The sequence below is a fragment of the Hermetia illucens genome, chromosome 5 (assembly GCF_905115235.1).
Source record: "Hermetia illucens chromosome 5, iHerIll2.2.curated.20191125, whole genome shotgun sequence".
NCBI lineage: Eukaryota > Metazoa > Arthropoda > Insecta > Diptera > Stratiomyidae > Hermetia > Hermetia illucens.
Window position 1 is genome coordinate 14,607,346 of NC_051853.1, and position 15,795 is coordinate 14,623,140.

General features: G+C 45.0%; 2 protein-coding genes across 2 annotated transcripts; one reads left to right on the forward strand and one right to left on the reverse strand.

Annotated features, from left to right (window-relative positions):
• The first annotated feature begins 6,655 nt into the window (after window positions 1-6,655).
• Window positions 6,656-7,671, forward strand: LOC119657279 (DNA excision repair protein ERCC-1). Its single transcript, XM_038064123.1, has 3 exons — window positions 6,656-7,140; window positions 7,197-7,370; window positions 7,438-7,671. The coding sequence occupies exons 1-3, from the start codon at window positions 6,736-6,738 to the stop codon at window positions 7,627-7,629; spliced, it is 771 nt and encodes a 256-aa protein (XP_037920051.1). The 5' UTR covers window positions 6,656-6,735; the 3' UTR covers window positions 7,630-7,671.
• Window positions 7,672-8,419: 748 nt separating this feature from the next.
• Window positions 8,420-10,750, reverse strand: LOC119656970 (uncharacterized protein K02A2.6-like). Its single transcript, XM_038063698.1, has one exon. It carries the CDS (start codon window positions 10,748-10,750, stop codon window positions 8,420-8,422), a length of 2,331 nt encoding a protein of 776 aa, XP_037919626.1.
• Between the last annotated feature and the right edge of the window lie 5,045 nt (window positions 10,751-15,795).

Genomic DNA, 15,795 nt, shown 5'->3' on the forward strand with positions numbered 1-15,795 from the left:
CTAGGAACGTTAGGTGGGGCACCAATGAGTACTACGCCGACTGCGGTACTTGAAGCTATCCTAAATCTACCCCTCATTCACTTATAGGTGAAACGGAAAGCAGCCAACGACGCATATTGACTCGATTCCATTGGAGCGTGGAAAGGCAGCCAATTATACGGCTGGCAGGCGAAAATCCTTGTGAAAGAAGGAATCGCCAGTGTTTTTGTCGTCCCTTAAGAAGTGGGACACGAAACCCCTAGAAAGACTTTTAACGGGACACTGCTCCTTCAAATACCATATGGAAAAGATTGGGGTGGTGGTTTCGGCTACATGCAGCTAATATGAGGAGGGAGAGGAGACGGCTCTGCACTTTATATACAGCTACCCCGCCTCCTCAGATCTCAGACGAAGACACCTTGGTAAGGTTTTCTTCAAAGAAGAATCTGCACACTCTCTGCCTCTGGAGAATGTTCTTAGATTCGTTAAAGCCTGCGAACGCCGTAGGCGAGAAATCATTGAATAGGCGATTTACGGGGATATTACAATGGCCTAAGTGTTTGGAGCTGCGGCTCTCTCCAGTAAGCTAAACTAACTAACTAAGGGGCTCGGTTAAAAAAGGAGAAAATAGCTACAGTTAGTCTAAATATAGGGCAAAATCCATATATACATTTCCCAATTAAATTTATTTCAAAACATAATTCAAGCCTCCGATGGCCTGATGAATTGATAGGGTTAACTTATAAATTCAGGTCTTTTGGTCCCATATTGAGCCTTATTGATTTAATGTATATCCTACCTATATTCCTTAGCCTGACGAGAAGATCTCAAAGCGAGCGTGATAAAATTGTTGTCCATCATAATGTTAATGTTGACCAACTTATCATCATCATCATCATCAACGGCGCAACAACCGGTATCCGGTCTAGGCCTGCCTTAATAAGGAACTCCAGACATCCCGGTTTTGCGCCGAGGTCCACCAATTCGATATCCCTAAAAGCTGTCTGGCGTCCTGATCTACGTGATCGCTCCATCTTAGGCAGGGTCTACCTCGTCTTCTTTTTCTACAATAGATATTGCTCTTATAGACTTTCCGGGTGGGATCATCCTCATCCATATGGATTAAGTGACCCGCCCACCGTAACCCATTGAGCCGGTTTTTTTCCACAACCGGACGGTCATGGTATCGCTCATAGATTTCGTCATTGTGTAGGCTACGGAATCGTCCATCCTCATGTAGGGGACCAAAATTCTTCGGAGGATTCTTCTCTCGAACGCGGCTAAGAGTTCGCAATTTTTCTTGCTAAGAACCCAAGTTTCCGAGGGATACATGAGGGCTGGCAAGATCATTGATGTGCAGCCCAAGATCTCGCGCCAATAGCCGCCTACTCGATCTGGATAAAGGCAGTTTGTACATCTCGGGCCTTTCTTCCCATGATGTCGATATCGTCAGCATGGGTCAGTAGTTGGGTGGACTTAAAGAGGATCGTAACCCTCGCATTTACCTAAACATCACGGACCACTTTCTCGAGGGCCAGGTTAAAGAGGACGCATGATAGGGCATCCCCTTGTCGTAGACCGTTGTTGATGTCGAATGGTCTTGAGAGTGATCCTGCTGCTTTTATCTGGCCTCGCACATTGGTCAGGGTCAACCTAGTCACTCTTGCCAATTTCGTTGGGATACCGAATTCTCTCGTGGCCGTCTACAGTTTCACCCTAGCTATGCTGTCATAAGCAGCTTTAAATTCGATGAAAAAATGGTGCAATTGTTGGCCATATTCCAACAGTTTTTCCAACACTTGCCGCAGAGAGAACACCAAATCTGTTGCTGATTTGCCTGGAGTAAAGTCTCTTTGGTATGGGCCAATGACGTCCTGCGCGTATGGGGCTAACCGGCCTAGCAAGATAGTGAAGAATATCTTATAGATGGCACTCAGCAACGCGATACCTCCATAATTACTTCATTGCGTGATATCCCCCTTTTTATGTATAAGACAAATAATGCCCCGGCGCCAGTCGGCAACCATTGATTCGCTGTCCCACACCTTAAGCACAAGTTGATGAACCACTTGGTGTAATTGGTCGCCTCCATATTTAACCAATTCGGCTGTAATTCCATCGGCTCTTGGCGAGTTGTGATTATTAAGCCGATGAATTGCACGGACTGTTTCTTCTATACTTGGTGGTGGCAGTATTCGTCCGTCGTCTTCAGTTGGCAAGACCTCCAACTCGCCGATGTTCTGGTTGTTCAGTAGCTCATCAAAGTACTCAACCCATCGCTCTAATATGCCCATTCTCTCAGAAATCAGATTTCCCTCTTTGTCTCGACAGGATCGGCATCGTGGTGTATAAGGCTTCATCCTGCTGACTTGTTGGTAAAACTTCCGCGCCTGGTGCGGTTGCTCCCTGTACTTTTCTAATTCACAGACTTGTTGGTTCTCCCAGACTTCCATTTTCCGTCTGTGAAGTCGCTTCTCCGCTCGACGGAGTTCGTGATAATTCTCTGCGCATGCCCGCGTTCTTTGAGAATGCAACATTGCTCGGTATGCGGCATTCTTCCGTTCCGTTGCTAGCTTACATTCATCGTCAAATCAGCCGTTCCAACTCCTTTTGCGACTGGGGCCAAGTATGTTTGTGGCCGTATCCATGATAACGTTCTTCAGGTGGTTGTGAAGATCATTTGTTGATGCTTCATCTCCAGGACCTCTGTTGACTGCGGTTATTGCGGCATCCATTTCCCTCTTATAGGTGTCGCGAGGGCTGTGTTGTGGATGGCTTCGGTGTTAACCCTCACCTGATTGTCAGAGGGGATTCTGGGTGGTGTTGTTATTCGAGCTCGGAGCACCATGCGAACGAGATGGTGATCCTATATGTTCTGACATTCGTCAAGGCTGAGAGGTGGCGGCGTTCGATCAACACGTGGTCAATTTGGTTGAAAGTGGTCCCGTCTGGAGAGGCTTACTTCAAAATATTATTCCTGGATGGATGGATGGATAGGGATAACTTTTAGGTTCAGATTTTTTGGTCTCATTTCGCACCTTGTTGATTTAATGTATATTCTACCGATACTCCTTAATATCTCACTTCCCATTCGAAAGTCGTGGAAATTGGACATGCTTTGTTCCTTTTCAACCAAGTGTTCCCAATGCAGTCTTGTTGTACACAAAACCTTATTAAAATCAGTTTACTGTCTGTCTGTCTTTTTTTTGTTTTGTAAGGAGGTGAAAATCTTCAAAAAGACTCTGGACTGGACACGCCAGAGTGTGAGATTTTTATCCACTAAAACCACCCCCGACTACCCCCACCCTACCCCGTGGAACCACCTTCAGGTATTACATCACGGGGCAAAGCTAACTTACTTTAGCTAGATCCCCTTCCATCTACCCGCGGGGTTCGTAACCGCGCCTTCCTCACTTCTTCTGCTTCTCGCACTTTATCCTGGATTACTGATCGCATCCCAATCCTCCTGGCAAGCTGCCATTCTCCGGACAAAATTTTCCGATGATAGCACTTCACCTAGAGTTTTCTCTAGGTTCCTCCTTTCTTCCACAAACCTAGGACATTGGAAGAATACGTGCGCTGGGTCCTCTGGGACTCCGCCGCAGTTTGGACAATTAGGTGAGGTGTCCAATTTAATCCTGTACAGGTATTGACTGTATACTTCATGGCCGGTGAGAAACTGCGTGAGATTATAATTGATCTCCTCATGCTTTCTCTCCAGTCACTCCTCGATTAAGGGATCAACCTCTAGGCTTTTCTGACTAGTCCCATCGCTGTTGTTTATGGATCTCCCCCTTTCAGCTTTTTTCACCTGCGATAAGAGGGAGATGGAGCATAGTGTCTAGAAGACATGTAGGTCTATAGGAGGACTGTCCCCCTAGAGATTTACCAGCAATAGGCAACAGCACCAGTTTCTGCCGTTTCCATGGTGCAAGAAAGATACTTTCGGACATGCACATTCGAGCAGCTCCACAAACATATCCGTTCTACATTTGACGGCAAGTTTGAAGGCCTTATTCGGTATGTCATCCAAACCCGGGACTGTGCCGTCGTCTATTCGACTGCAGATCTCCAGCAGCACGTCCTTGGTGAATGGTGAAATCGACGTCACATACAGGGGGCGCTAAAAGGTGTCAGTACCCCCCTTTTGCTGGGAAAATAACCCCTGGATTATTTTCAACAAGAGCATAGAGCAAGTGATCTTCATAGATGACCGGCCTCTGAAGCGTTCTGTCACGATTTCATAGGCGTTACCCCACGGATTTATGTTCGCTTCCGAACAGAGCTCCTAACATTCCCTCTTACTCCGCTGGATGGCGAGCTTGAGGTTCTTTCGGTCTTCTCTATAGATATGCTCCTTTGCCCTTGATCGATTGTCCCTATTGCCCTCTAAGCCGTTCATCTGGCTGGAAGGCTGGCAAGTTCACTATTCCACCAATAATTGGGTCTTCTAGTGGGGAATATGGATTCCGAGACATCGATGCGTCACATGCTTTAGAGATGCTTTGTTTGACATAGAGATCTCTCTGTAGAAGTGCCTGCTTTGTTAGACAGATTTAACCACACCTTAATGAATGTTTGTTCATCTATTGCTTTTGCAGACTATCCTGGTATTCTTTTGGACATGCCACGTGCCAGCACAGGACTGACAAAAGTCAGATCTACAATTGAACCAGGTCCCCCTTTCCGATAAGATTTTACATCACCTTCATTGGCCAGAACTACATCCAACTGGACAAATTCATCTAATAAGCACCGCCCCCTTGCGTTAGTCTCTTTGCTGCCCCACTCCACGAGTTTGCCAATGAGGTACTCTACAAAGAGATGGGTAAGAAGGGGAATGGTAGGTGATGCGGAGAAGGCTATATCCACCAGGGAAGGAAGAGGGGGAAGGAGAGGGAACATAGGCTGAGGAAAAGTGGCGGCAAAAAGCGAAAAAGTATATATCCGGGGAATAAAAATAGTGACAATTCAATTTAGCTTAATAATATGGACAATACTATATAACAATAAGAATAAATGATATCACAATGTATGCTAGGACTGACGACCACCTTAGGGGCCTGTTACGAATAGCGGACATATTTAGGCGGGATATTCAGATGAAATTTGGATTAGAAAAGTGTTGTATCAAAGGTCATCATGAGCCGCGTGCTGGACATAGCACTGACAACCTACACATCCAAGCTATAACCGAGACAGACTTCTATAAGCACCTAGGAATTCTGCGAGGAAGCCATGCTCGAGTTGGCAAACTGGAGGATGCTCTGCTGCCTGAATTGCTGAGTGTGTAGGCTGGTACTGAAATCGCATCTCTCGCGAAAAAATGAAATAAGCGCACGGAACACATTCGTTATTCCTTGACTGGCATATGCGTTCGGAATATTGTGTGGACGAAGACCGATCTGGAAAGCGTCCAGCGGCGGATACGGATAACTATGTCCAAATCCCGAATGCTTCACCCCAATTGAAGCGGATGAACCTGCCTCGTGATATCGGAGGCAAGGTCGTGGTTGACGTGTCGACACAATATCACCGCCAAGTCGACTCACTGCGCGCTTATTTTTACAACAAAGGGCAGGCGAGTAAGCGACTCGCGTAGGACTGTTTGTAAGGAAGACTGTGGGCTGCCTCCACTTAACTTGAAGGATCGACCTTTCAATCCTCTAAAAGGGGTGAAGTCAGACCAAGCGCAGATTTGTCGATTTGCATTTATCAAGTAGATGGCTGTGTGCTGAGGATTTCTTTACTACGACGGAGGGATTTATGTGTGCCATTTAGGACTTCGTGGTCGCGACCCGAACTTATAAAAGGCTCATAATGAAAAATCGGGTGGAGAACGACCAGCGCAGGATGTGTGGTTCTGCGTTAGAGACGTTACACTGTCTTATTTCTCGCAGCACTGTAATGGCACCGCAGGACTGGAATTCTAACTGATCGCAACACATCGGACAACAAGCTTGACGTGCTGTCAGTTAACAAGATGGGTCGCTCCACATATATTGTTGATATTGCTATCCCTCATAATAGCAACATTGAACGGAAATACGTGCAGAAGAAGGTGAACTATGAGCCCTTGATGTCCTGGGACTCTCAAACAGTCTGGTTCAAACCATACAGAAATGAAACATTCTGCATACGTGCTCGATGTTGCGAGGAGTTCTCGACGGGTTCTCCCATTGACCTACCACAAGCGCCTCTTTGTAATTTAAGTAGTTAGGATCGTCCGAGCCTGAATTCTTGGCACTTAGCGCTAGTATTAGGTAAAATCCGACATCTGCCGAGATTGTGACAACTCGGAAGACAATATTATCTCATTTAACAGTTTTTTCATTAAGTTCTTTTGGGGTCTCATGCACGGTCCCAATTTTTTTTAATCTTCGAAGTCAACCACTATTGCATACATTCGGGCTATTTCTTATTTACATGAAAATTCTGAAATTTTAAGTTTGAATTTTCTAATATCAAGAAAATTTAATCAAATATACATCACTTGGGAATAAACACAGCTGGAGCATTATTTTCTAAAGAATTCAAATTGAACCGGGAAGCACCATGCCTTACTTAAAATAAAACGACTCTATCGATTTCCCCCTGAATATCGCAGCGCCATCTTGTGCGTACTAGATGGATATACTTCCATGATTTCTTTTCCCCATCTGCTGGGAACATTGCAAGCAGCTGTCATTGGTTTGTTTATTGTTTCCATTTTTGCGAAATTTTGTCGATTCCGCTTTTCCCATCATATCCGTAACTATGGACGACGGAGAGTGTGACGACTCGTTTGATACAGAATTGGCGAACATTGAATTTCCGCCCGATGTTCCGAAAATACCAAAAATCTCACCTGCAAAACCAGCTCAAAGCAAAGTCGCTGATCCAACGCCCGAAGTCGTTGCTGCAGCCAAACAAACTCCTGCCAATCCGCACTGTATCCTTGTCAATCCTAAACAGCGAGGGAATCCCATCTTGAAGTCTATCCACAACGCTCCAATTGAATTTCGGGAAATTGTCCCGGACTACATTGTGGGCCGAACCACCTGCATTTTGTATCTATCCTTGAAGTACCACAACCTCAACCCGGACTACATTTGCCAGAGACTGAAGAATCTGGGGAAGCAGTTTGAACTCCGAGTCCTGCTAGTGCAAGTTGACATGCCGGTAAGTCGAAGACCGAATATTGAACAAACAGAAATGGGAATTATCCTTAATTCTAGGAACCATATGACGCTTTAAAGAACCTTACCCGGGTCAGTCTACTCGCCGACCTCACATTGATGCTCGCCTGGAACGCCGAGGAGGCTGGAAAAATCATTGAAACGTACAAATTGTTCGAGAAGCGACCGCCCGATCTGATAATGGAACGCGTAGACTCAAATCCCCATCAGAAGGTGAGTTTGCTTTACACCATCTTCCTTCAAACTTTACATAAACCATTTTTCCGCCCACGTATTCCAGTTGGTCTCAGCGCTAACCAACATCAAGCCAGTCAACAAAACGGATGCAGTTACTTTGCTACAAAATTTCGGGAGTTTGGAGAAAATCATCAACAGCACGGAAGACAGATTGTCCCTTTGCACCGGCCTGGGACCGAGAAAGGCAAAGAAGTTGCACAAAACATTGCAAGAACCATTTATGGCGAGCAAGTGAATCAATTGAGTTGATAAGCTCCAGTTGATAAGTGTAGGATAGCGAAGAGTGTTAAGTTCATTTTATAAATGAGAATAAAAAGTTTATTTTGTTAAGTTTAGTTGGATTTTAATCTGATTCTCGCTCAACCCTTTTTCGTTTTACAATCTCTGTGATTCGTTCGTTAGTTTTGCCTGAATATTTCGCTATTTCAAAACATGATAGACTTCTACGGCAGGAAGACATGGGCAAAAACTGAAAATCAATTGGGACTTATGAATTATGTGGCAGAGAGAACACTTCAGGAAACATTCCTCCTTCACAAAGACAGAATAAACTAAATTGCATAGTTAGTATTTTGCAGCTAGCGATTTAAATATTCCAGCTACCTTGTCGAGCCAACCTTTCTCTCTCTGAGAATGAGCTGTCTCTCCTCTAGGGTGAAGTAAAACTTTCCAGGGGCCAAGCCTGTCGTCTACCAAGACCGTTAATGAGTGGTAATAGCCACATCCTGTACAAGGCGACCCTTTTATTAACAAAACGCCACGGATCTAGACTGGGGAGTCGAAAAACACCTCCCCAATCCAGGGTTGAACCATTCCCGCTGCCGGAACTGTATTCGAATGGAGCCTCACTGACTCCTTGTCACAAAACTACAACCAAACAAGTAGGACCCTGCTGTGGAATCATGTTTATTTGACAGTTGAATGTATATTAAATACAGTTGTAGTAAACTTAATTGTTAATGCACACTATGTATTACATTTAATGGTTAGTTCACACTGTTACATTTCTCCTTCCTTCAGTAATTTTACATCTCTTCGACTAGTCTCTTGGGTCGATTTCTTAGCCGTTGGCTTCGCCGTACTGGATGTTCAATTTGTTGTGCTTCGGTGTGTTGTCCTTGTTCACTCATGTTTCCGTTTTCATGCGACGGTATAGCGGACTGCATAGACTGCTGATGTTCCTGTTCATCATCTGCTGTCGGGCTTGCAGATTGGTAATGGAAACTGTTTCGCCTAAAATCTGAGACATCCCGGAAGTCGATTGATGGTGGTATTACCCTCCATTCTCGGATATGATCTGCATTTCGTCTTCTTTCTACACCGTCCTTTGTTCGAACACGGTAGGAATATCGATTTGTTCTTTCGACTATGTTGGCTGGTTCCCACATTTTCTCGATGTCTGTCTTTACGAATACTGGTTGTGCTGGTTGGAACTCTCTGTTAGACTGCTCTGCTTGAAGATTTTGTTTGACATGTTTAAAATGCATCTCTCGCCGTACATTAGGCTTCAGATTGTTAAATAAAGTTCGCAGGCGTCGACCTAGCGAAAATTCAGATGGTGCCTTCCCTGTAAAGGAGTGTGGTGTGTTTCGATATGTATATAGAAATGTGCGCAAGCGCTGACGTTGTGATAAACCATCATATTCACTGGCTTTCATGCGCTCCTTGAATGTTCGTACGAATCGTTCGGCTAGTCCGTTGGTTTTCGGATGGTACGGTGAAGACATTACATGTTTTATTCCATGACTTTGACAATAATTTCGAAACTCTTCTGACGTAAATTGACTACCATTATCCGACACGATAATTTCCGGATAACCAAATGTTATAAACTTCTCCTCTAGGAATTCGCACAAAGTTCTTGTGGTGGCAGCATAAAGTACATCTGCTTCTACCCACTTTGATAAAGCATCAACAAGCACAATCCACATTTTTCCTTCGAAGGGACCTGCAAAGTCCACATGCAGTCGTTGCCAACAATGCTCTGGCAGGGACCAAAAGTAGACTGGCAGTTCAGATTGTTTTGGGCGTTGCCGTTGACATGCCATGCATGATTTCACTGTATGTTCCACGTCCTTGTCGATGTTCGGCCACCATAGATAGTACCTCGCTGACGCACGCATAGAGCCAATGCCTGGATGCCCTCTATGAAGATGCCTCAATGTTACTTCTTGAAGATTATCGGGCACGATAATTCGTCCTTGCCACATCAAAATACCGTTTTCGTATGATAGTTCCTCCCGTTTGTCGTAGTATGGTTTCAGCTCGTTGTTGATACACTTCGTGTCTGGCCAGTGACGCTCAATTAACTCAATTACTCGTCGTAATATTAGGTTATATTTCGTCTGCTTCCTAAGTTCCTGTTCTGTTAGTACAATATCATCAAGCTTCCGTATTTGAATTACCGCATAAATTTTATGAATCTTCTGCGCTTCCTCCGAAATTGCTTCATGTGCGTTTGGTAAGCGTGATAAGCAATCAGCTAGAATATTGTATTTGCCTTGACGATACTGTATATCGTAATTGTATGCACCTAACATTAGTGCCCATCTCGTCAGACGGTTGTTTACGATTTTTTGCAAATTTCGTTTGTCTCCCAACAGGTGTTGAAGCGGCTTGTGATCCGTAATTAATGTAAACTTTGTCCCACGTAAATATGGATCAAATTTCTTCACGGCGAAAAATATTGCTAATGCCTCCTTGTTAATGGTAGCGTATTTTTGTTCTGCTTCGTTCAATTTTCGTGACGCGTAGGCGATAGGTAACTCGTTGTTAGCCTCGTCCTGATGATATAAAACAGCACCACGGCCTACATCGGATGCGTCTGTTGCCAAATAAAGCGGTTTTGTGTGATCGTAAGGAGTTAGATGACGGGCGCTAGCTATCATATGTTTAACATTATCAAATTGTTTCTGTTCCTTTATTGACCATCGCCATTGCGACTTTGTACCAGTTAATGCGTGTAGTTCGGAACATGCTTCATGTAAGTTGGGTATGAATTTCTCGTAAAAATTGACCAATCCCAGAAAGGATCGTAACTCCTTCTTGTTAGTGGGTATTGCAGCATTTTTTATTGCTATCAGCTTGTCTTCCACTGGATAGATCCCTTTTCGGTTGAATTGATGGCCCAAATAGTCGATACTGTCTTGAAAAAAGCTACATTTGTTCTTTTCGATACGAAAACCAGCTTCACGCAGACGTTTAAAAACTTCTCTTAATGATCTTAGATGGCTATCTTCATCTGGACCTGGAATGCCTATGTCGTCGAAATAGATTGCAACGTTGGGTATGCCAGCAAGTAGATTTTCCATATAATTTTGAAATGTTCCGGGTGCACTCGATATACCAGGAGTCATACGGTTATACTGAAAATACCCTTTGTGTGTGGATATGATTAGGTATTTTCTTGACTCTGGACTAATCTCGAATTGTAGATAGGCATCGCGTAGATCTAATTTCGTGTACTTCTCACCCTTGGCAAGCTGCTGACGGATGTTTTCGAATGTTGGTACTGGATGTCGTAACCACGTTGACAGTGGGCGTTGCCCATTCGATCGGTGTTTCGTTGGGGTCAACAGGTGAGATAATTCCAAGCTGCTGTAACCTTTCAAGTTCGAATTCCACGCTTTTTTGAATTCCGAATCGGACTGGCCTGGCTGGAATATGTATTGGTGTTGCTGTTTCCTTTACGTGAATTTTAACTTGGTAGTTATTTATTTTTCCCAGTCCTTCTTCGAATAACTGCTTGTTCTCTTCCAATATGTCATTTAACTTCTGATGCAGTGGTTTCGTTGTCGGCTGCACGTGGTTGTTGACACGATCTACGTTGTACACTGGTTCGGGCAGTGGCAAATTGAAGGCTTCATTCCACTCTAAGCCAAATAACATTGGATTCGCGTTGTCCACCACGACTACTTTCAAAGATCGCGTTCGCTTGTTCAGCGTCACTGTCACTGTAGCTTCCCCTTGGCAAGGTAAATCGAAATTGCCATAAGCCCGTAGTTTTGGCTTCCCTTTAAGCGTTGGTGATCCGATCTGTTTCCAAAAATCTGTACTTATAATGGAAACTGACGCGCCCGGATCCCAGTCCATCGTACACGTGACACCGTTTATCTTAACGTCAATGTTTCTTTTCTTAGCAATGGCACTCATTACTTTAAAAACTTGCTCACAACTCGAAATAGATGTATCACTATTTTTTACGTTGTAAATACGCTGTTGTTTCTTTTTGTCTCTCGCGATCAATTTAGCTCTGCCTTTTCTTATACAGCACGACCCGTAATGTCCACGTTTGCCACACGCTTCACAATTGTGATTCGCCGCCTTGCAGTTGTCTTTTGAATGTCTTTCACGCGCACCACATCTTAAACATTGTTCTTCCGACAAAATTCGGATCCGCTTACCGATTTTCGCACGACGTTTTACTATCTTTTTCACTTCCGCGCATTCACTTTCTACAATGTCTTTTTCCGCCAACTCTCTTGATAGCGCTATTTTGAAAACTTCCGCGAACGACACTTCGTTTTCTATGCCTTCAATATCATCGAATGTTTTTAGCTCTGGCCACCTTTGTTTCAATTCCACTTCAAGTCGGGGATGGTTGAGACCCGTTGCAAACCGATCACGTAATTGACGTTCTAGCATGTCGCCGTCGTAGCCACAATCGCGACTTATGTCTTTTAGCCTGTTCGCGTAAAATTCGAATGACTCATCTTTTTTCGTCACACAATTCCAAAAGTTCGTTAGAGCTTTGAAGCGCGTGGTTTTTCGTTCAAAAAACTTCACGAATTTTTCCGCGATTTCCGTGTAAGTCAGGTTTTCAAATTTTTTCTTTGCGTCCGCAAATGCAATTTTTAGTTCACGATAGGTTTCCGGCTTTAGACATGATACGAATAATTCTCTTTTCGAACTTATATCATCCGCGATTCCCCACATGTGGCACTGGGCTTCAAAATAATCTACGAAAACACTAGCCGTTGTAACGCCATCATATTTCTCACATTTAAAGTTTTTTAGGATGTTTTGTTTTTTTACCTCTGTAGAGATGTTTTCTCTACCAACCGTCACGGTAGCGAAATTTTCAAGAATTTTTAGGATGGCGGTTTGTTGCTCCGCCTGCACACGTAAAAATTCGGCAAACTGTGTGGCGTCCATATTTAACTCGCGCTCGGAAAAACGAAAAACACGACCGTCCTCGTCGCCAGTATGTTGTGGAATCATGTTTATTTGACAGTTGAATGTATATTAAATACAGTTGTAGTAAACTTAATTGTTAATTCACACTATGTATTACATTTAATGGTTAGTTCACACTGTTACAGACCCCGTACTAAAAACAAACTGGCGAACCAAATGTAAGCACATTTCCGAGATACTGAGAGCCAGTCGATTACACCCAAAAAGGGGGACGCCGAATCCGAGTTCAACATTGGTATACTGCGAGGACGACAACAGGTAGGTGAATGCATTTACGCACAGAGTATTGGATTCCCCATTCGGTACGTCGTCGGACTACCAACTAAACACCTCCCCATCGTCAGAGAGCTACCCTATGTTTTTCACATTACTTCGGGGTAGTCCCCGAACTCGCATGCCTTGCGCAGCCTTCAAATCAGGGAATTCCTTTCACCAACGGCAGGGGAGAGAAGGAAGGGAACTGCCAATTCCAGAAACCTGCCATTCGGTTCCTCCACCTGCCGAGCTCTATCCTCTTAGTAACGAGAAGGGCCCGAACGTAATGGGGAGCACGGCTCCACCTTTCACCACTCCTCATCGACAATGTTGTCTGCAGAGAGATCCCCTGTGTTTAAATAGAGCTGCTGACGAATCCCATTCGACCTTCCACAAGAAAAAAAAGTGTGATGTGCGTCGTCCACAACTCCATTGCAAAACACACAATCCAGAGATCGTACCTTTCCAGTCTTGTGTAGGTAAGACTGAAAACCTCCATTCCCACTTAAAAATTGGGTAAGGAAATAGATCTAAGTTTCCGATGAGCCGCCATCTGCCTCGAGTTTCGTTTTGCCACTCGTCTAGGGTGCGTTGCCGTTCTTCACGAGCAACCACCTCCCTTGGCACTTCTCCCTTGCAATTGACGGTCCTTAGCAAGAAGGACAACAGGGATCACTCCTGCGATCACCATCACGGTCGGTTCAGAGACAGTACGCAGTCAGTACGCAGACAAAAGCTCACCATCTCTGTACTTGCGCGAGACGCTAACGATATACCTTGTTGCCAAGAGCGTCAGCCCATGCCTCTGCGCCGTAGAGTAGGACAAACTGTGTTGAACTCATTAGGAGACGTAGCCTGCTAGACGTAGGACCACCAATATTTGCCATTAGCGTACTTAACGCCGAAACCCCAGCTGCAGCCTTGTTCGCTGCTGCTTTGATTTGCTCAAAAAAAGCCTATCTTTGCGTCAAGAATCAACCCGAGGTACTTTACCGCTGGTTTTGATTCGATTATCGACTCGCCCAATATGAAACGCAGGGTCGAAATTCTCTTTTTAGTGAGGATGACTGCTTCGGTTTTTTCCAGTGCAAGGTTGAAACAATGAGTAGTTCCGTTCATCCGTTTGCCCGTCGAGTCTGCTTTGCGCCTGTTTGACAATGCGTGCAGCAACAAGCGCCGTAATATCATCTGCATAACCGACCAAGTGCGACTCTTCAGGCATGTCGAATTGAGGTAGACTATCACAGGTAAAGTTCCAGAGGTCCGGCCCTAGGATGGATCCCTGTGCTATTCCCAACGTGACCTCCATCCTCCTCAGACTTTCTAGAGAAGGGAGCGGTTCCTCAGATAGTCCTTCAATATTCGTAAGAGATAGTTCGGCACGTGGAAAGTATTGTCTAGTGTGCCTATAATGTCTTTCCATCTTACTTAATTAAAGGTGTTTCTGGCGTCAAGCGTTACGAGGAGCACCACCCGACGAGTTCGGCGGATATGAGCCTCCGCTCGTCGAGAAGCATCCAAGACTTGCATAACATCATCAACTGTGGATCGCCCTGCTCTAAAACCAAACTGTCGGGTAGATAAATCTCCGTAGCACGTATCGCTTCAGCGAGTCTTTTTGAACACTTTTCCAGCAGTGTCAAGCATACATATTGGGCGGTATGAAGTCGAGTTGACAGCTTGTAACCGAGTCTCGACGGGCCCCCATTCACTTCGTCGACCAGATCGTGCTAACAGTGAGCTTTATTCTTATTTATTGCGCTGAAGAGTGTTCTTTTGGCTGATGCGTACTCATTGTTGTTGTGTTAAGCGGCGGAGCCTATGACACTCTTTCCGGAGCTCTGGAATTTCCACCGTCAATCAATACATAGAAGATTTGTCACGTCTCGATACCGTTGTTATTAGGTTCATAACTGAATTTACCACAGGGTCGGCTACTGTGCCACCGCCCCCAGAAGTACCCTCCACAGCGCGGCCCCATCTGTTCCAAGAGTTTCGACAAACAACCTCTCGGTGTTCACTTTCGCAATATTCCATTCACAGAAAGAGCGCCGGGGTGGCGCACACCGAGGGTTTGTATCAACCACTTCGAAGGCAATGTATTGACGGTTGCTTGCCGAGAAGTCTCCAGAACTCGCCACCCGTTCACCAGCAACACCAGGGATTCCGACGCGAAGGTTACGGCTAGAATGCTTCCCTTGCAGCCTGGGCACCAGGATGTTCGCATGGATCCGGTGTTTAGAGCTACCAGTCCTATTTTTGCCGCCATTTTCAGAATTCGTTTCCCCTCTGGAGTCTGTGTGAGGCATGCCCCATTCAAGTGCCTTGGCATTGAAGTTACTTCCGACCAGAATTCGCCCAATTGTCCCTAAAATAGCGTCCTCCAAAGCATCAAGCCTACGTCGAAAGTTCAGCATCGTCTCATTCGGCGTAAAATAGACACTGAAAAACGTTATCCTTGAACACCGAATCCAAAAAAAAAACCGTCCCTTCGGCCTTGGAGGAGGGTGCCGTCCCGAACCCATATGGCAGCGGTATCTGATATGTCAGGGTGCCATAAAACTGGCTCTTTGTGTCGATACTGCTCACTGATGAGTACTAAATCAGCTTTGGTCTCCACAGCGAACTGCAGTAGCAACTCGTGAGCGGTTGCACTCCGGTGCATATTGATTTGTAAGATGCGAATCATGTTAACCGCATCCTAGCTCTTTCCAATTCTGCCCTGAAGACTGAACACTGCCCGGAGCCCGCAGTTGTGCAACATTCTCATTAGACACACCACGGTCCCTGCATAGTACGCAGCTTTCCTTTTCATTACAGGTATTCAATTTATGGCCTGACCGACCGCATTTACGCAAGGCGTATTGCTTGGCAACTTCCACCGCAGCGAGTTTTTCGCCTCGGAAGTTCGCAGGCATGATACTAATCTGGATATTGGTTACCTCTGGAC